General features: G+C 41.0%; 1 protein-coding gene across 1 annotated transcript in view; it reads right to left on the bottom strand.

Annotated features, from left to right (window-relative positions):
• The window catches only part of TBC1D9 (TBC1 domain family member 9), a 46,794-nt gene extending 25,826 nt beyond the window's left edge, over window positions 1–20,968 (bottom strand). The window contains exons 1-4 of the mRNA XM_066549463.1: window positions 20,737–20,968; window positions 6,900–7,010; window positions 2,052–2,170; window positions 211–439 (exon numbers count right to left, since the gene is read on the bottom strand). Coding sequence (XP_066405560.1) covers window positions 211–439; window positions 2,052–2,170; window positions 6,900–7,010; window positions 20,737–20,863 — 586 coding nt within the window. The 5' untranslated portion in view covers window positions 20,864–20,968. The remainder of the gene's footprint in view (window positions 1–210; window positions 440–2,051; window positions 2,171–6,899; window positions 7,011–20,736) is intronic.
• Window positions 20,969–21,288: the final 320 nt, after the last annotated feature.

A 21,288-nucleotide genomic window follows, 5' to 3' on the forward strand; every position in this document is an offset into this window, starting at 1 on the left:
TTTTACAGAGAACTACTTGGAAAAGACCAAACAAACAAGGGAACAAGCACACAGTTCAGCAGTGTGACAAATCAGGGAATTGCTCCCTGCTTCTCTTTTCCTCAGTAGTGTCTTTGTACCCTCAGTGATCAGTACGTGAAAAGAAACAAGCTACAGGAGATTTCCTAACCCTTCTGAGATGCACAAATTACCATTCCACCGAAAACATACCTTCCCTCCCCATGAGAAAAGAGTAAAAGCAAAGGTGATTAATGCTGAGATACACCCAGCCCTGACGGGGAACCTTTCCCTTCCAGTAACTGCAGGAGTAGTAATTCACTAATTTCTCTTCCTCTGGCATCCCAAACAGCTTGTGAAATTTCACTATGGCTTCCTTGAATTTTTCAGTGTCGTCATCCTCTTTGATGCCATTGATCTTGTTGTACTCAGCAATGATGCCCTGGCAGGGAATAAAAACAGAACACATCCTGTTAGTGGCCATGGGCTATTGGATATCCTAATTCCCATTGCTATCCAGGCCACAGGGCACAATGGTTATTGCAACGCCAAGGAGGTTGTTCAGTGAGCTCTTACTCTTCTGCTCACTCTTTGGCTTATGTAGTTGTTTACTTTATTCAAGGCTTTCTTTCTGATGACCTTACTCCCTGCTGTGCCCATGTCAAAAGCAGCCAAACACCAACCCCTTGCCAGTACCTTGTTTTAAATTAACCAACCTAACTCAAACACTCCTAACAGCCCCTATGAGGCACCTATGGCCTGCAGTATTTTCCTCTTCCTTCCTGGGGAGACACACATAGGATTTCACATCAAATTTTTCTGAAGGGAAGAAAAAAAAGGAACTGTTGTTCTTTACAGAAAATTTTATATTACTTCTATGACCCCTCTTATTGGACCTTGAGCATAAAAGAGCAAAAAGGGTCGGGGGGGAAGGGGGAGAAAGAAGAAAAAAAAAATCTTCAATTAGATTTACTAAAAGAATGGAAAAAAAATTCCCACTTTCAGGTGCAGGTGACCCTCATGAAATTGGAAGAGGCAACAGGTCAAAAGATGTTTTTTGATATTTTTAAAGACTACGGTTCCTTCTGTTCTATACTGAAGCTCTGTTTTATTTGCTTGTTTTCTCAATCTCTATTGTCTTTCATACAAAAGTTGTAAAATTTTTGCCTTTTTTGTGACTTTTTGCCTTCAACTTGCTCCAAATTTAGGTGAAGAGCAGAGTATAAGAGAGAAACATCATTCACATTTAGTATTCATCCCAATCTAAGGAGCAACAATTTCCTTAAGGATTATATTTCAAAACACACATATAAGGTATTTCCATGACCATCTACGGCACTCATACCTGATTCACTTGGGAAACACAAGCAACGGTGGGATTTGTAAGAGAGCTGACTTAGGATACAAAATGTTAAAAGAGGAATGAGACAGAGCCAATACTTTGAACACACACCAATAAATACAGCAATTTTTCTTACAATCTTTGAGGAAAGTATGTATTTTTAGATAATTCTTAGTACAAAAAAAGTACTTTTTGCCAGTATAGTTATTATCTGACCTATAAAGAGAAAAAAGAAATTCTGAGAAAACCAACACTCCTACTTGCCACCAAGGAAACAAATCAATGAACCAGCAACCCTAACACCTATATCAAGTGCAAATGCCAATACTACAGGACTTAACTACACAGAAGGGGGGGAGGAGACATTATGAGTGCATGAATAAAATTAAAATTAAACCTTGCAATGGAAAAACAGTAGCACAGACAACTGTCAAAGTTTAAGACAGTGCAATTAATTTTAGAACTTAAAATGCCTTAAGACCTGCCTATATATTTATATGTTTTTTTTTAAAAATCACACTGTTCTAAGCTACATGCACTATTCACAGTTTCCCTGATTGTTACACACATGTTGCTGCTTAGCATCTGGTAGTCCTTCAAAAAGGCAGAGCAGCCTGGGAACTACCAGCTCCAATTTATTTCAAATTCACATCACTTTTCTTTCCCCAGTCATATTTATCACTAACAACATTTGCAGTAATTAACACACTACCTGTATTTTTCCTCTGACAAATGTATTTATGTCATTCTCATTTTCAAAGATGGAAAGAGTTTGCAACAAATTCTGTTCCAGCCATTCCCAGTGTTCAGTGATTTCCTTCCTTGAGCAACCTATACAAAAAACAAACAAACAAACCAAAAGTCACAAAATAAATAATTCACTAGTGTCAATGTCCCTTTAATCACAAACAAAAAACTCTAAGAAAACTTGCCAGTAAGTGGAGATGCAATATTTCATTAGATGCTGTACTTCTGGAAATTCCAACATTTTCTCCCATTTGTATTTAACTTAACAGCTCCAATGAAGGCAAGAGAACACAACATTCTCTGCAACCTCCAGGGGAATGTCACAATTCTGGTTCTAGTATAGATACATAAATCATGCTGCAGAACAGCCTAGGTATGTTATCAATATTTTAGAATCACAAATGATCACCACTGCTGCTTCTCCTTAAAACTACTGGATGCAACCAGACCTTTCTAGAACTCAGGAGGTGGTCTGAATACTATTTTATCTCCTGTTGGCTACAACACTGCTGTAAAAAGCAATGATTAAATGCATGAGCTATGTATACAAAACTCAACTGTCATCAGAAAAATTGCTTAGCTTGTAAGAGCCCTGACAAGCAGTGCAGACACACTATCATGATGAACTGTTTCTTAAAGCTGTCTCTTTCTGGTTTGTGGTTCCTCAATTATTTTTCCTCACTTCTTCTGAAACTGCTTTGGCTGATAACTCTCAACCTGTAACAATACATCTCTTTTTTTCCCCACTGCTTTTTGTCTCCATTATCTCACTATTTACTCTCCCAGTCTCCCCTGCAGCAGATCACACAATCAGCCCAAAACCTGCACCCCAGTTCTCAACAATTCATCATGACAGGCTAGGTCTTTCTCTTGGCTTTGTTCAGGGCTAAAATACATACTTGCTGCAATGTTTTAAATTACAGGTTATTTTATCACTATTACTGGAAAGTTTTTACCTATCATAGGATATTAAAAGTATTCATCATTTTACCAACATTGGCCTTTTAGGTAAATTAATCAATAACTCTGACTCTCAGGAAAGGGGAAGAAACCAAATTTAACAGTTAAAACACTGCACTTCAAAATACAGAGCCCTCAAGACTGGTAGGAAATAAAAATTAAAATAGCTACAACATAGCAACTTGCATGAAAATGCATATAGTTACCATTATCACAAAAAACCTATAACAGTTCTATAACTGAAAAACACACAAAGCCACTGTTAGAAGAATTGACTTTATAGGTGGAGAAGAATTTTAAAAAGTTGTTCACTTCCAAACAGAATTTAGATATAACACCATTTTCACCTTAAACTGAGCACAGCACACTGGGAGGGACACTGGCATGAGACACCAAAGTGCTACTACAATATCAAAGGCTGACTGTGTACAGCATTTTGCACTCCTAGACTATCAATTGTTCTTGAAAAGTAAATAAAAATTGTCCTGTATAATTCAATAAACAGAACTCTAAGCTGTGACACCTTTAACTTAACCCTGCACTGGAGAAAGGGCTGTTTCACAAGGCTTCTCTCCAGAGCCATAAGGCTTCAGATTCACCAGCCAGAATCCTCACAGGGCCTAGATCAGTAGTGTTAATATCCAAGACATTTCACATCCAAATCTGTCCAAACAGTCATTTTAGAGCAGACAAACCCCCCTGGATTACTTTCATCCTCAGAATACTCTTGCACTGAGCAAGACCAAATGTCACAAACAGATCACAAAACAATTGCATTTCTTCAAGTCACTCTTACAGCTACTTACTGAAGATGGAGATTATTTCTTTACTGAAGGCAGGAGAAAAAGACAAATTTCTGTAAAAACCAGCAGTCTACCCTTAGAGAACAGCGCAGAACAAATTAGAGCTGCATAGCTAAGAGCAGCCAAAGCCCTTAGTAACCTGTATAACTTTAACAACCCTTGATCAGCTCAGAAAGAATTGCTTTAGTTGCAAATTCATAAAATAACCACAGCACAGAGCCTTAGGAAACACTGGGCTGCTCAGCTTCAAGGTTGAATAGATAAATTATTTGCTCTCTGTAAAATTTTATCTCTCTGCAAGATCCACACTATTCCCCTCAAGTCAAGTGACAAGACTACACTAATGCAGTCTTTTAATTTGATCAAAACAACTAAACTATCAACCAGGTATTAGGGGACTAAACATTTAAGAAATACTCCACAAACGGAAATCACAGATATATAAATTAACTACACTAGCAATTTCAATTGGGGCTAAGATTCATAATTGAAGAGCATGTTTATTAATACTAGCTTAAATGAAGACAGAGTACTTCTGCATAAAATCCACAATATCTTTCTCAAAAGAAAAACAAAATTCTCACAGTTCAGCAGCACCATACATTTCTACATGTATGGTGCATTTATTTATTATGGGACCATAACTCATAACTATTCCTTCCATTTTATGCCCCTGCTTATCTTGAGGACACAGTCATAAGGTATAAAATTACAGTCATTATCTATAGGTGCAAAAAAACCTGAAGAGAAGTCACATGGCCTATTTCCAAAGACTTAAAAATAATTTCTGAATACATGCACAGTATAAGGGTCTTTGAAGAAACACTACTTTGTGATATGCTATTTACTTTGGAAGGGAGTCTGCAAATAGCAAGAAAACCTGTGTCCTCAGCTGCCCCCTTTCAAGTTTATGGGGTGGAGATGGTTACTAATTGCTGCGTGTAATGTTGACTTTGGGGGGGAGAGTGAGCTGGAGACCAAGAGACCACTCACCCAGATCTTCATGTGGCAACAGACAGAGCTTATTCTCAAGCCCTTCCCTTATAAAGGGCATTTGAAAAATCTGGTCTGGATATTTTCATTAGTCTGACCCCTACAATCCTTCAGGCTCTGGCCAGTGAAATACCTGCAGCCTTAGGAGAGATGTGATGGGGCAAGGCCCCTGTCAGCCAACCCAGGGGCTGGTTAATTCACAGAGTACTGTGATAAGTGGCAACAGCTGTGCACTGACATCTGGGTGAAAATAAATAAACATACAGGCAAGTATGTACCTGTATGTACTTGTACCATTCTTTCTCTTCTGGGATCCATGGAAAGCTGACATGCATTACTTATGGTCACAACAGAGTAGATGACAGTAAAAAGCTGTTAAATGCAGATTTGGGAACAAGCTTCATAACATTGACAACTTTTTTAATATCTGGTTTTAGTATTAGCTGCCAGCAAAGGTAAATTATGTTATATGAATTTCAAAATCTTCAGGGAGTCAGTACCAAAGGGTGTAGAGGGGAAAAAGGTTGTTTGAACTGATGCTTTCTTTCAGGTCTGGTACTATCAAAAATAGTAAGAAATACTTGTGCTAATAAGAGCTATTAGCAAAACTTCCTTTTGGATTCAGAAGGTGACACAGCTTTGATATCACCTTTGCCAGACACAGAAATCATATACTCCTAAAAACAGAGCCTGGTTTGAACTAAAATTATTAGACCTATAGCAAACCTTCATCTGTTCTTCCTTCTCTTTCCTGCCCAAGAGGGTATTTGTCTGGAAGAAAAGTCATCCAAATAATCTAAATGTCAAAATTCAGTGGGAGAATGGGCACTAATGAAGTGGCACAGTTAGTTGAGAAGAAGCCTACAGCATCATTAACCAGTATTTTTGAATGTCAGGCAGCAGTGGGGGTGCTGGAGGTTACCAGGCCATTAAAAAGATGATAGGCATGTAGGCACTTCTCCTCTGTGCTCTCTTCTCAATTCTCTTCCAAATTAATGGAGTTTTGGCTGGTGCAAAAAACTTTGTTGCCAGTGAAACTTTTGAGCTGGAGGAGCTGCACTGAAAAGTTTTCATTTGCTAAGACTGAAATCAAAGCTAAATGACCTGCATCTTCTGCATTTAACTCCAGACACTATTTTCAGGGACAGCAGACAAAACCAGAGACTAACTCCATTCTGTTTTATGTTACTTGCAATAGGTACCTGACCAAAGAAATAAGCATTTAGTAGAGGATCTGATACATGCAAAAATCCTATTTAATGCACAAAAAATATCAACTCAATTGTTTTCACTACTATAATGACAAAAGGAACAGTCTTACTGCTAGATCTGTCCAAGTTGGAGCATTAAAGACCAAAACTCCTAAAAGTTGTTGCATCTGTGTAAGAACATACAGTTCTATAGTTAACTTTAACCTAGCTACCATCTTGCTGAGTTCTAAGTACATCATACATAGAAAGACCACACAGTGTCTGAAATAAACATCCAGGAGGCAGGGCATCCCTGGGATGTAGATGGTATTTATCCTGGAGGAGACAGGAAATGTGTCACTGTTTGCTATTCAGTATTTATGTGAGTGCTGCTGCTGCATTTTCTTCCTGGTTACCATTGCAAGGGAAGCCAGGTGCCCTGTCTGGGTAACTGGGGTGCTATAACCCAGGTACTCCTCCCACCACATCACCCAGGAATGGTGCACTTTAGAAGCGCTCTAGGAGTGAGCCCTGGGCATGGAGAAGGGCATGCAAGGAGGAGGAATGGTTACTGCTGGGATCACCTTTGGGAGAAGAAAAGTGGGGGAAAAAATAGATGTTTCATCCCTGCTCCATTTCTGTTTCCATTCAGTCATTGTGCTTAACACGCCCCTCCATGCTGGCATTCCAAGTCTGACTAGCAGAAACTCCAGTGCCACCGAATTTTACCACTACAGCAAGTTTTCCTTCTGACCCATTTATTTGTCCTGACATGACTGTGCTCAGCAGGAAGGATGCTCTCTTACTAAGTTATGTGACACAGTGTCCAGGAAGAATAAAAATCCACATCAGTGCATTTGTCCTTACCACAGGCAATGGTCCAGTAGACCAAGGAGTCGGGTGCTTGGTAGAGGATTCGATATGGCGCCACTCTGGCACTGGAGTCCAACACAACATCAAGAGTACCCACAAGGAGACCTGTAGGAGAGGAAATCCTGATGAAATCACAGGAGAGGGCTCTGCAGCCCCTGCCCATTCCATTTCACCCTCCTCAGCAAAACGCAGACCTGCATATTCATCCTCACGCTTGATGTCTCAGGCTGTAAAGAGGAAGAATGATTTAACAGGGAAACATCTTCAGCTTAAACAAGACTTCAACTCTTTAATGTACATCAATGCTAGCATAAAGACAGGCAAATTGAAGAAAAGCAGAGGGTAGTTGTGTTATAAATTCATGTTTAAACGTTCTTTAGCTCTCTCCTGTGTTTCATACACTGCTGGAACCCTGAGCAGTAAAAAACCTACCAACTACAAAGCCTCCTCCAACACCAACAAGGAATCCCAGACAATACATCCTCTAAGGGTTCAAAACTTGAATGTCAGCTTGGTAAAACTTCCAGCAAAAATAACTGTGCTACTTAACAGTCTGATTATTTAGGGTAGGAAGGATTAAAATGCCTTAAGAGTCAAGCCGGTTTTCAGATGAAAGGATACTGAGCAAAGACAAAGCCATACTGTTTTCCAGACATAGCTTTGAAAATTCTTTGCTACCGAGAGAGCCACCAACAATCGCATACCAACAGCTACCAATAATGCCTAACTCTATTTCCAAAATTTCTAGATCCTATTTTTATAATAAACTACACATAAAACAAAACTCTACCCTCCCAAACTCTCTTCAAGAAGAGAAGTTTTTTTTACATAGTTTATTTTTAAACTATGGAAAAGTTTTCCCATTTTTCATCTCCAAAACGAATTTTCATCTCCCCTGCAGCAATGTCAGATTTAAATTTTCATGCTGAAGTTCTCAGAAAATTGTTTGGGAAAAAAAGTTTGAAATATATAAACAACAAATGGATGAACTTTCAGAGATTTTTTTGTGAAAATATTTATTAGGGCAGAAATTAGAGGTTTTCTTCAAACAGCTGAAATAAACTGCATGCACCAAAAGCATTTTAAAACTCTCATGTTACAAGTTCTCTTCTCCTTTCAAGTCTCATGTGTTCATCTTCTACTGTCATAGTTTTATTAGTTCCTCCTTTTTCTCTGCTGAAACTGGTATATGCAATACTGCTTCCCTTGCTGTTCCTTCAGATTTGTGCTGTGCATCATAAAGATATAAAAGCAGTACCCTTTTTCCATCTCAGTAGATCCCCCAAAAGTGATCTGAAACTGATACTAAGAAATACCCCACCTAGCAGTGATTTTGTATTTCTCCCATTCTATCTCCTTTCTTTGTATTTTGTTTTACACAGATCTCATGTTGGATCAAGTGTAATCTCTTTCTGCTCAATGAGTTAACATGCACCACTTCTTAATCCAAGAATTACGCGAGACGTGAGAAACAAGTCTGGGCACATCAGGCCATTAGTAGTAAGTGTGCTACAAAGCTATCTGACAATTACAGGATACAAACACAAAACGTGAATGTAAAATATCCCGATGTACATTAGTCTCTCTAGCTTCCCTCATCTCTCACGCATTTTGCTTACGGGCTGTACAAGCTTCCTCTGAACAATTCTCCACCAGCCCTTCTAGATACACCCTGGCTCCGGTCAAACTCAGGAGAATGAAGCAGGTTAAAATGTACCTTGAATTATTTTTTTTCCTCTCCATCTGAGCTTCACAAATGCAGTATGGCCCTGGCCCAGAAAGCACATGTCACTTCAACCAAGGTACAGCATAAAGCTGCCAGTACTGCTCAACTGAAGTGGGGACCAAGCCAGACAGCACACACTCTTCATTATCTGGGTTTGCCGCAAATACAGCAGGAATATTTTCTTTTTGCTTTTCAGCTTCACATGACTACTGACAGTAATAAATATGCAACAGGCATGATGTAATATCTAAATAAAGTTGTATGCTGGCCAAATGCAATCTTCTCTGAGATACAGAAACACTGCTCATTCCCTGTATTCTTTAAAAACATGCTTGTTTCTTTCCTCCTGCTGTATTTCCAAATTCATTAGCATGTGGGTGGTCCTGCCAAACAATTCTGCCCCTAGTTCTTGGAGTGCTGTAAAAACTGGGATAGGCAGGTAAGACTAGAAAATCAGAATAAACTAACTGACTTCTAGAGCAACATCAGTTTCAAAGGAACTTCCCATCCTACTTTCTTCTCCCCTGGATATGGTAGACAGGAGAGGAACATCCCCCTGTGCCACCAAACACTGTAAGAAAGAGCAATGTATTTAAGAAATATGAAGAGCACTATGAAAAAAAACAAAAACCACCAACAAAAGAGAGAAGCCAGCAGTGACTGAAACAGCAGATGGCAGGTAGGAAAAGAAAAGAAAACAAAGACTACTTTCCAATGGTGCAGTAAGTAGGAGCTGTTCAGGGGTTTTTCAGTAAACAAATTGAAAAAAATAACCATGTAGTGAGGTCAAAAGAAGAGATCTGACAGAATTCCAGAACGTCGCAGGGAAATTCAAATCCGAGCTTAGCAAGTTAACTGCGACTGACAGTTTATCAGTAACATTTACTTGTATCATGCAATAGCTGTTTGGACAGATGATTAAAAAAAAGCATGTGTTTTTATCACATGGAAACTCGTGCAATCATGCAGCTGGGCCTGCTTGCTCTCCTTCATGAACTGTTCCTTTTCGTGTTGTTAGGTCAGTGTTGGTTGTTTTGGGTTTGGGTATTTGTTGTCTGGTTGGGTTTTTTTGCAATGCAGACATGTGATGCAACCAGAATGAAATCAGAACCGTTCATACAGATAATCTGTTTGAGGATTTTCTACATGAAGTAGAAATGAAAATCAAAAAAAAAAAAAAATTAAGAGAAAGAGAATTTTAATACTGTTCATTAGCTTATGAATTCTTCACGGAGCAAGTACCTTTTCAGACATGATTAAGTAACTGAGTTTCTATAGAAACAGAACAGGCAACCAAGAATCATATTCCTTATATTAGACTGGCCCTTGGGCAAGAGCCAGTCAATTACCCAGGCATCAAATCACATGACTATACTGACTGCAAATTCTTTCCCATTATTTCATCAGGTTTCTGACTGCATAATGAAATAAGGGGAGAAATTTCCAAAGTAAGAATACTATATCCACAAGCCCTTGTTGAAGCAAGAGGTTTTCATGAGACAAGTTTTATTTAAAGCACATGGTGTAATTTGTAAGATTAGCATCTGGCTAACTGATGGGAGACCCAATCCTGAAGGCACTCAAGCATGAGTAACCACGAGGGGACAAACAGTCCCCTCACACACACGTGCCAAATTTCTACAGCAACCATACCTATCCATGGGGCAGAGGGGAAAAGGGAGGCGTAATGCCTTCACTTGGCTTGATACAACTTTTTAATAAAGTCAGGTTCCTCTTTTGAAAACTTGAATTCTAAAGCAAAGGTCCAGAAGATTGATCAGTACTCTCATTCTTTTCCGTAAAACACAGGCATTAGCAGAGGAAAAATAATGATATGTAGTATTTGGAACCAGGGAATACAAAGCCACAATTGGCTGAGGGCCTGGGCAATTGCTCTTGCATCATGTTACTGGAAGGACATACAATGCACTAGAGGGAATTACTGGAAAAGAGGTTCAGTTACCCAATGCACTTTGTGCTGAAGGAAGAAATCACACTACATTTTACTTACCTGACCACATTCAGTGGTGGCTCACATTTAGTCATAAGCTGGAGGGGGAGCCTGTAACCCTTGCAGAAAGCACAGATTAGTAGTTTATATTCATTAATTAATGTATGATGTGCTCTACTCGCGTCCTTACAACAGCAACCAATTTTCAACCTGCTGTTTTTGCTAGAAGGGATTATGACCACATGAAGCCTGACCTCCTCCATAACACAGACCCCCTTCACAAATTATTCCTATCTCACCAAAGGGTATTTTTCAGAAAGACAGGTCATCTTGGTTTGAAAACTAAGCCAACAGCTTCAGCCAGTTGAGATTCTTCCAAGCACCACTGCAGTCCTTGCACCTTAGAGACCAGGATTTCAGATGACTTACAGTCCAGACTGATTACAAACTACCCACAAACAGCAATGAAATCAAGTGATGCCCTGGAGAATCAAGCTGGTACATTTTAAGCATGCACACCTCAGAGTACACGACTCGAACACCTGCCCTAAGTCACAATATCTGTGACTATTTGGATATTCATGGCACACATCTTTGCTGCAGGAATACTTCTCTCTCTTTCTTTTCTTTCTTTTATCTTGCATAATAACTTGCAAGTGTCTTTGTAAGACATCAGTTACCCGGGTTTTTAAAGGAAAAGCAAGTTTATGCACTGTACACATGAACAAACTCTTTATTAGCAAAGGATTTTCTTATGACAAACAGTAACCCTTTTCTACAGAAAGCCACATTTTCATTTAAAACCACAAAGACTGAGTAGTCTTTATCACCCTTCTACAGTCCCCCTCACAGCAGTATTATAATTGAGAGCTTTTGTGTTTTACCTGCTCAAATGAAATTGGATTACATATTCAGAAGTGAGGCTCTGGATTATACATTACCTCTAGTGTGCCTTATCAAAACACTGAAGCCAATGAATTATAATAAATAATGACACTTCAAAGCTCAAGAACCACCAGCAGCCACGGCTTTGTTGCACAGCAAGCACCAAAAAGCCTGGGATAGTTACAGACAGTGGTGCTTCCTAGTAATCTCCAACCTCAGAGTAGAAGTGCTTTCAGCACACGCCGGGGACCTGTGACACATCCATTCTTCAGTGACACAGGCAACTTGTGTCACACTGTGCCTCGAGCTGAAGGACATCGCCCTGCAGCTGGTGCCACCGACTGCTGTGCCCTCCCTTCCCCCAGTGTGCCAACATATGCCATTCACATGGCTCTTCACAGGGAGAGGAGCCCTGCCCTGTCTCATCCTCCCGCCAGGTCGACACGAATCCGTACCTCAAAACACCTTTTGTTTGGAGTAAATACAGAATAATACCCTGCAAAAGAGCTGAGGTATAATACAGGTCAGACTGTGGCTCTCAGAGTCAGGCTCATGAGCTATCACTCAAGGAGTTTCATGGATGTCAGCAGCCTGTTTGTGTAGGAGCCCAACACCACAACCAGGAAAACTTGCAATGTCACATGTGTCACAAGCAAGAACTTCTCAAAACGGGCACTGTGACATTCCAACACTGAATCAAAAACATACTGCTTAAAAGGCCCTCAGTATTTAAAGCATGCTGATGACTCCTCTTTGCAGTAAAGTAAGATGCACACATAATGAGCTCTGGTCATAAACCTGAAACACCCACGGCACCTCTTTAGATTGTAGATATCAGCTGATCATTAAGAAAGCTTCAATCAATAGGGCTGATTTAAATCATATTTACACCCTGAGCGTTCAGTTTTATATTGATTTAATGGACAATGAATAAACTCTTCCTAAAATTCGAGTGTTGCTTCCTGAGCTATAAAAACAACAACTCCTAACAACACCTAGCTGAAGCATACAGCACTAGGTATTGTTTTTCACAGTAAGGATAATGAGTCCTCACTCTTCCACTCTTTCTCAAGGCAATTTATGTCATTAGCTCTCTCATTTGTTATTACAGGATGAGATCATCCCATTACTTGTCTGTCAAAACTCAACCTAGAGCAACAACCTGAACTCCATGGGCAATACCATGGACAAATCCTTTTTAAAGGGAGGGTCAATGCTACTTGATTTAATTTCACAGGAATGCCTATGTAAATTGAAAATATTATAGACCACACAAAAATAATTGAGGCTTAAACTTCCAATACTGGCAATAATACCCACAAAAGTAAGAATATAACCTCTTCATTGTGAACACTGCCCTTAAAACTTCATGAAGGGCTACACTTTTTTTAATAGGTGTTCATTCATATAAATGAAGGTTAAATGACCCCTAAAGACTTATTTTCTAACTGTCTTCCCATGTGGCTTATATGGGCATCTAATGTAGCATCAAGAAAGCAAAATTCTTCCTCTGGACTTACAACAATTAATATCCTTTAATTAAATAATAAATTAATAATTATATATATTTCTTAAATATATATATCTCTTAAATAATTAAGAATGGAATTAATAGGATTGGTAAAGTTTTCTCCAATGTCTGCCTTTGCTGCTCTCTCTTCCTACTAAGACAGTTCTACAGACCACAGATTTGTCCAGCCACCCTCTTATTTGCACAGGAGTTTTCAAACATGTTCAGCGAGACTGCTTCTGAGCAAGAATTGTCACTCTACTGACATTTAGTAAGAAAAGCAGCAAAACCAGTAGTTACTTTCTCTGTCTTCAAGCTGATGGACACAAATGAGAGAAGACTGAAAAACCAACCACTAATATTTAAAGAAAAAGCTTGGGAGGGGCCAATGTGATATCTGGCCTGATTACCAAGGGATAAAGCAGCAAGAAACAATAAAGCTTTCATCCACCCTTCAGGTTTAACAATTGTGATTGAATCAGCTTATCTCCAAATATGCTAATTTGAAAGAAAGGTATCAGCTGTGCTTGTTAAGGTGTCCAAACAACTCATGACCAACCCTGTAAAAAATCTGTACCTTAACTTGAACCTAAATCTGGTTGGGTTTAGACTTTCAGCTTTTTCAACTTTATGTAACTTCTGCTAAGCTGAAGCTCACAGAAAGAGACAAGCACTGACAGGACATGCCACAGTTACAAGTATGTGAAGGCTCACATCACAGAGAAAACTGATGTTTTGACAAAACCCCAAACAACTTATCTCACACTACTGAAAAAGAATTTATACTACATATCAATCACACCAGACTGCATGAAATTATGGGAAAACGGTGAGAAAAATCTAGATGAAGTTATCAAATGCCTTCTAGGTGTGATATAAACAATTACTCATAAGTTTGTAAAAAACACTTAGGAAAAGCATAATCAAGTACCACAGGCCAAAACAGCAGAGAAGTCACTGAACTTCACTCTCAACTAATTATTTTAAAGTATCCCATTCTGTCAGAGTAGCATAAGCAAATTTAATAAATTTCATCCAACAGGAAAATTTAAATCTGAATCTGCACCAACATAAGATTCAGATAAACTGTGTAAGATGAAAGAACAAATCAAGTAAGTATGAGCAAATTAAGAAAAAAAACCAACAAAACAGAAAAAACCTCCAAACATCACTCCTAACCTAAGAAAAATTACTGTAAACTGAATCTAGTTTGAGGACTGAAGGGGGCACAGTAAACTCAGCTTGAACTCAGAAGGAGCAGTCCTGAAGCATGTTGAAATACAAGCTAAATCTGAAAAGAAGCAATAGCTTCAGAAAAAGAGAATTTTAAATGTTCATAGTTCTGATTGGACACCTGCAAATAGATTTCAATAGCTTTCAGAGGAGGCACTTCATCAGGGAAATGAACAATGCTGAACAGAAGATCCCAATAACTCTGGCTGATAAAATACTGGAAAAAACAGAGGGGAAGAACAAGACAGATTATGAGGAAAGAACAGTAAAATCCAAAACATTCAACATGTACTGGCTGAATCCAAGATTACTGCTGGGATAGAAATTCAAACACCCCTATCTGGAAACTTGAGGAAAAAAAAATCACAAATCCAGCATAGAAAATACAACCTTTCTTTTGGAAAGAAAACAAATGGGAGGATTTGGAAGAGTCCTCTAGAAGCTAAGATCACCTAAGCACCAGATTTAAAGTCAAAATGCAAATGTAATTTCTGAATATCAACATTGATCAGACAACAGAAGTATGATTAGTGGTCAATGTTAAAAAGAAAAGTAAGATTTCAGTCAAATGCTCACAGCTCTTGATACACATGGTATCATCATACTTTAGCAAAATCAATGGCAGAGACAACTCCTGTCTCTGGAAAAGCCATAGGAAGTGTGATACTGTGAAGGATAAAAACAAGGAGATTCTGCCTGGATCAAATACAAGAGGAGATACTGTATGAAAACACACGTTCAAATTGAGTTGCAAAGCCATCTGAGTATATGGCAGCACGCTTCGTGGAACCCTTCTCAGGTGTGCAGGAATCTAATGGAAATTATCAAGGGCCCAAACCTTTGTGAAATATGACACATTCTTACAAGGATGCAGGACTGGACGGTGGAGTGATGGAAATATGGAAACTGATGTGGAGAAGTGCTACATCTACACCTTTCAGGACCAAAGAACAATAACAAAAACCCTGTAAGCAATACAAACTCTGGTATAATGCAGAAAATCAGTAAGTGGCCTAGACTGACTGACTGCTTACTATCTTGTGATCCCGTGCAACATTCCCAACAGAGTTTCCTACAGAGATCTCAGGAAAAAGAGCAGGCCACCCCGGAATTCCAGGTGTCAAACGGTAACATTATTTCAAGGGCAAAAATGGCAAAAGGCAGCTCAGCTCAGCAGCCTGGATAGGCCACACTACTCACAGTGTCAGCAGAGGTAAATTATCATGCAAGGAAGGTCTTGGACCAGGAAATATTAGAGGGAGAAGCAAAGCTACGAGCAACATCTCAGGCACTAGAGATCTTGTCTCTAGAGCCAACAGAAGAGCTGGAGATGCAGAGAAGTATCAGGCAGGAAGTGAGGAACTAGGAAAAGCATCTGGGAATTCAACAGAAAGACTGTGAGTCAGTCTGGGGAATCAAACACCGATTCAGCCCTAGACATGTGCGGGTTCCTTGAAGTGGAAGTGGACTGGTGTGGAGAAGCAAACACACCCACAGCAGATCCTAAGGAGCAGCTCATGGAACCAGAGTAGATTTGAGGTACTGACAAATGAAAGCAGAGCAGGAGAGACCAGCTTCCACTCTGTGTGCCAAAACACTCATGGAAAGCTGATGGACAGGCAGACCACCCCCATCCATTATGCTAATTGCATCCATTTTGATAAACACTGAATTTCAAGTATCAGAAAGCACGTGCTTTGTACTCAAGTCTGACATGCAAAATCCCAACTGCTTGAGTCAACAAAGGCAGAAAGTGTCAGGTTTGTTAAAACATGGACCATACTTTGTTCAGGCAGATGATCAACTGGCCAAAAGCTTTTCTAAGTCTTAAGCATAAACAAGTTCTCAAGTAATCTCTTCCTCAACTCTCTGAACAGAGAGGCTGTGAGCAAGACAGAGTCTTAGCTCCAAATGAGAAATACTAATTGTGTTGTCCAGCAAGGCTGCAGAAAAGCTTTTCAATTTAGAACACCGTCACAGCATTAAAAATTATATTAGATCTGACATTGATATGTCATATCAGCCAGCCAAGCTCAGAACCTCTCCTTTTTGCCTTTCCAGTGTGGAAATTAAATGACAACTCCTTTTGCAAAAATATCTGGGGAGAAGTAGTATTTCATCAGATCCTTTTATCACCAGAAGTCAGCACATTTCCATCTGCTCTCTTCTGCTTAAACATTTGAATCATTCTTGGCCACATGGCACGGACTTAGAACTCCTACTGCATCTCTCACACAGGCACTGTCCCAGCTGTAAGTACATATACCCTACTTGCAAAATAATTCACTTCTGAAAGCAGATCTTGCTAAGAACCACTTACTTCCCTTGGGATTCAGAGATCTCACAATAACATTTTCAACAAAGTCACTTAGGGTTTAATCTCTACTTCACACACACAAATGTACACAGGCAAAAGGAGCACAGCAGCCACCAGCTCACTGTACCACACCTCAGTCTCTCCTCCTGTAAGCTCCAAGTGAATTCACTGCTCTGCCATCCATTACCAGGTAGAATAATTCCTTACTATAATGTCTTGAAGTAGAAGAGTTTGGCAAACATTATCACAGTAGAGCAGAGAGCAGTTAAGAGGCATTTTTAAACCTATTTGTTGCATCTGATGCAAGATACACTTAATAACATGACCTTTTAGTTGTTTGAAAAGTTTATGACACGTTCAAGATCTTTACATCCATAAAGTAATAGTGTCCTAGAGGGCACAGTGCCCAAATGATGGCAGAGATCTGGGTTCATGCTCTGTCCAAATGCCTCTGCTACAGATTGCATACAACAACAGATGATGCAGGCTGCTGTGGAAATAAATACACCACATTCCTCTGAAGAAGGAATTATGTCATCCAGGCCAAACGACCCGGCTGCCCAGAGAAGCAAGAAGAATATGAGGAAATAAAATACTTTTTTTCCCTGTTGGTGAACAAAAGGAAGATGAAACTCCTGACCAAGGGTCACACAGAAGCAAAATATGGGCATGGCATTATGTGCAAGGCATGAAACAATTTAATTACAGAGAAAGCTCATCAACCATCAAATACCTTTAAAGCAGAAAAGTACATTTTTTGGTCTTGTCCTGGAAGATTAATGCAGTGATGCAAGATAATGTGAGTTTGCAGAACAGCTATGAAAATCCAATTTAAAATCCAATTTAAAATCTTTTCTATTTTCTTCTTGTTAAAAAGGAAAATAAAATCCAAGCAGCCCTTCAATTAAGGCACGCTTAGGAAGAAAAGCCACACTGATGTGACTGGCAATGACAGTGACACAATAACTTAAATGAGTCCAGATTTTATTCAGTACAAAAATGGATCCACAGTGCTTACTAGAAAAGCTCCATCTCTGAAGCAAACCATTGATCTAACACACCTTGTTAGCAGAAATGACTTCTATGGACTCGCTAATCAGCACTGCCCTAATGCACTAAAAGATCACTATCATCATTCTCCTAACTTGTTACAATACAACATAGTGGAGAAAATGTCTCCAATGTCCAAACAAGTATTTAAATAAGAGTTTCTCTGTTCAACTGCTACATAAACCAAGGCCAAGAGGAGAAAAGCAGATTTTTCACCCCTTCCCCCAAAGTGGCTGATACTCCTTTTCCTGCAAAGCATTGGGGCACTCAGAGTGGATCCAGGAGAACAGATAACTCCAGTACTGTTCTTCTGCTCCAACATAAAGCCAACAAGAAGTACTTGCACCCACCCCCAAGGCTACATAAAATACTTGGCTTTAGACTGACGTGCCAAAAGAAGTTTGCCCTGTTCACAGATGGAGAGAAGGGCATTGCACTTAACCCTGATCAGTTTGGTGATGACAGTTTGATGGCAAACCTAGATTTGAGGGCAGTGCCAGAGAATCAATGCTTCTCATTGTCTAGCCACTGCTTAAGTTACACGGTGAAGCCATCTAATGTCATCTTACCCACAGTCCCATCAATTTGAAAGTCAATTCTCACTCCACAATTCAAGACAAATGACTTCAAGAGTCAATAATGAGGGAGTATAAGTCAGCAAAAGTTAGATCACAAAAAAAAAAAAAAGGACAGCTGTATTTACATCCTCTCTTGCAAATAGGAATTGAGATCATCCCTAGCACAGTTAAAAATCTTGTATACAATATTTCTAGTCAACTTCAAGGACATGTAAGTTAGTTTCCCACAGAGCAACTAAGCCAAATTTTATACCATATTCATGGGTGGCTAACTTATTAGATTATATCTGAGCAAATTTCAGTGTTATGTCGCTAATAAAGGAGAAAAAAAATCCAACCTACCCCACCAAAAGTTCTTTTTTTCCCTGTTTACTTTTGACCAGGTAAGCTCCACCCTTGTCACAAGGTCAGTATCATCTAGGGAGTTTCCAAAGGGTCATCCTAAATGCTATGACTACTACAAATTATGTGTCCTGTTTACTATGTCAGCAGCTTCATTCTTTGTCTCAGGATCAGCTAGGTCCCTCAATACCTTGCTTTTAATCAGTCTTTCCTACCAAGAACAACTCACTGGCTTTCTCCACCTTCCTTGCCCATTAACTGGCAGAACAGCTGTTAACAGAACCAGCAGAAAATTCCAGCATTTCCACGAAAAAAAAAAAAAACAAACCAAAAAAACCTAAGTTCCACTTATTACTGTGCCTGTCACGTTGGGAGTGGCTTGGAGACTACACCCATCCCTCCCTCCCCTCCTCTCCCACCTTTTGTTGGCCACTGTGTCACAAACCCTTGCCATTTCAGCACAAGGTCTGGTAAGTTTCCCATAGGTTCCTTTGAACACTGCTGGCTCTAACAAATTAGTCACTTACAGGGGTTTGATTGGTTATGGTTTTGGCAACATACTGAAAAAAGCTACAACTTTTTACCAGCCCTTTTCTGTACAAACAAACAAACAAAACCCCTGGAAATGGACTTGTTGCTACTACCTCAATGCCACAGCAGCTGCAATTCCAGGCAAAGCACAGGCACTAGGTAAGAGCTAAGAGCATTGACAGCAGATTTCAAAATATATGGAGAATTTCGCCTTCTAAATAATACTCATATACAGAATATACAGACTTCATTCACATACTAAAATAATGGATACAGCACACAAATATTTAAATTCCAAGAGCCAGGGGGTTAAGGCAGAAACAAATAACTATTTCCCCATTCTCAACTTCTAACAAATGCTACAGGCTTATTCTGGCCTCCACAGAAAAAATTTTAAAAAAGAGTGCATATTTATGAATCCTACTTCCACACAAGGACAAGATCTTCCAGAAGTCTTTTCTCCATCTGTAAAGTGGTATCACCAATCAGGCTATTACACATACAGCTGCAAGAAGACTTAGGTATGCACGCACTGGGCAAGCAGGTTGAAGAACAGAAGCCCAAACTCTCAACCTGTTTCCACAATAACTGAGAAATGCCTGGAAAACGGATGGCTATCTAAAACCATCTCTAATTCAAGGATAACGAAGTCAGAAGGTAGAAGAACGTCTTTTCAGACCTTGAGAGGCCAGGGGGCAATCCGTGAAAGGAGAGCCTGCAAAAATTTTTTTCAGTAAGCAGAGCAAGGGTGAACTTCTGAGGCAAAACACGTTTTTTACGGGTTTGTCAATCCTGTCCACACTTCAAAAGATTGTCAAAAAAATTTAGAAATCTAGGGCCAATGCGGAGTGGCTGCTGGTCATTTCCCACACAGGAACCAGGCAATATATCAACACACAACACTGACCGGAGACCTCAGCAGTCTGAAATGAAAACACACCTCACAGCAGTGCCTTAGTTTACATTATGAACTGTTTACAAGTCCATAGAGCACTGAAGGTCTGAAGAAACACTTAATCTCACAGTAAACATGTACAGGACCTTGAAGCAAACACAGATGCAGTCCGTATGTTTATTTTGCTTAGCCTGAAGTACTAATCATCATGGAAGTGCGCAAAGAAGAGAGCACAGGTTTCAGGAGAAGTAGCTTGATTATTCTGTACCAATTCAAGAAGTACCAGCGGAAACAACATTGGGTTCTGTATCTCCAATCTCATATAAATACATATGCATTGCTTAAGAAAGGGTGGAAGACCTCGCTGAACATACATGCACAGTATTATTAAGACCTAGATGAGCATGACCCAAACCTCTACTAAAGCGTCTCCAGCTGCCAGCAATCGGAAACAAAGCATTTGGGCAACATACTTCACAAGGACATCTGAAAAAGACGGACAAGCCGAAGCAAATCTGTTTTCTTCGTAAATTTCTCAATTACAACACTGTCTTATTTTACGGAACGTGCGCTAAAGGTTCGGCAAGGAAATTCTCCCAGAACGTGGGGCGAGTCCCACCCTGATGTCCGGAGCCACGGGTCACCGGTGGGCTCCCGCACCGAATCCGCTCCGTGGGAGCCTTGGCGCATTCCCGAGCTCGGGCTTAGGCCGGCGGGATCGGGGAGCGCCGCGCCCCGGCCCCGGGGGGACCCCGCGCCCCGGGAGCCGCCGAGGGCCCCGCCCGGCCCCGCCGCCGCCGCCGCCGCCCTTACCCGCCAGTCCCCCGCCGCCGCCATCGCCGCCGTGCCCCTTCCTCCTCTGCAGGATGAAGTAGGGGTTGGCCCGCTCCGTCACCCACAGCGCGTTCGCCAACAGCACCTCCTCGGGGTTCACCCACATGCTCCCGGCGCGGACAAAAGCAGGCCCGGCGGGCTGGGGGCTGCCTCACGCACGCACCGCCCGCATCAGGCGCCACCATGCCCGGCCGCCGCGGCGGACGGCGCAGCCCCGCGGGCACCGGTGGGCACCGGGCGGAGGCAGCAGCCGCATGGCCCCCGCCGCCTACCCGCGCTCCACCGGGCGCGGAGGGGCGGCTGCTGCGGCCGGGGGCGGCGGCAGCTCCCGCCGCAGCGGTGACATCAACGCCGGCCCGGCCCCTCCGCGCTGCCTCTCGCACAAAACCCGCGGGACCGGCGCGCGCCCGCGCCGTGCGCGCCGCCGATCGCTCCTCCCGCCCCGTGGGGAGCGCGCTCCGCGCACCTGGGCACGGGCACGCCCGCGGCGGGGCCGCGCCCGGCATCGCTCCGCAGGGACGCTGCGGGCGG

This window comes from Molothrus aeneus, chromosome 4 (assembly GCF_037042795.1).
Source record: "Molothrus aeneus isolate 106 chromosome 4, BPBGC_Maene_1.0, whole genome shotgun sequence".
Lineage (NCBI taxonomy): Eukaryota > Metazoa > Chordata > Aves > Passeriformes > Icteridae > Molothrus > Molothrus aeneus.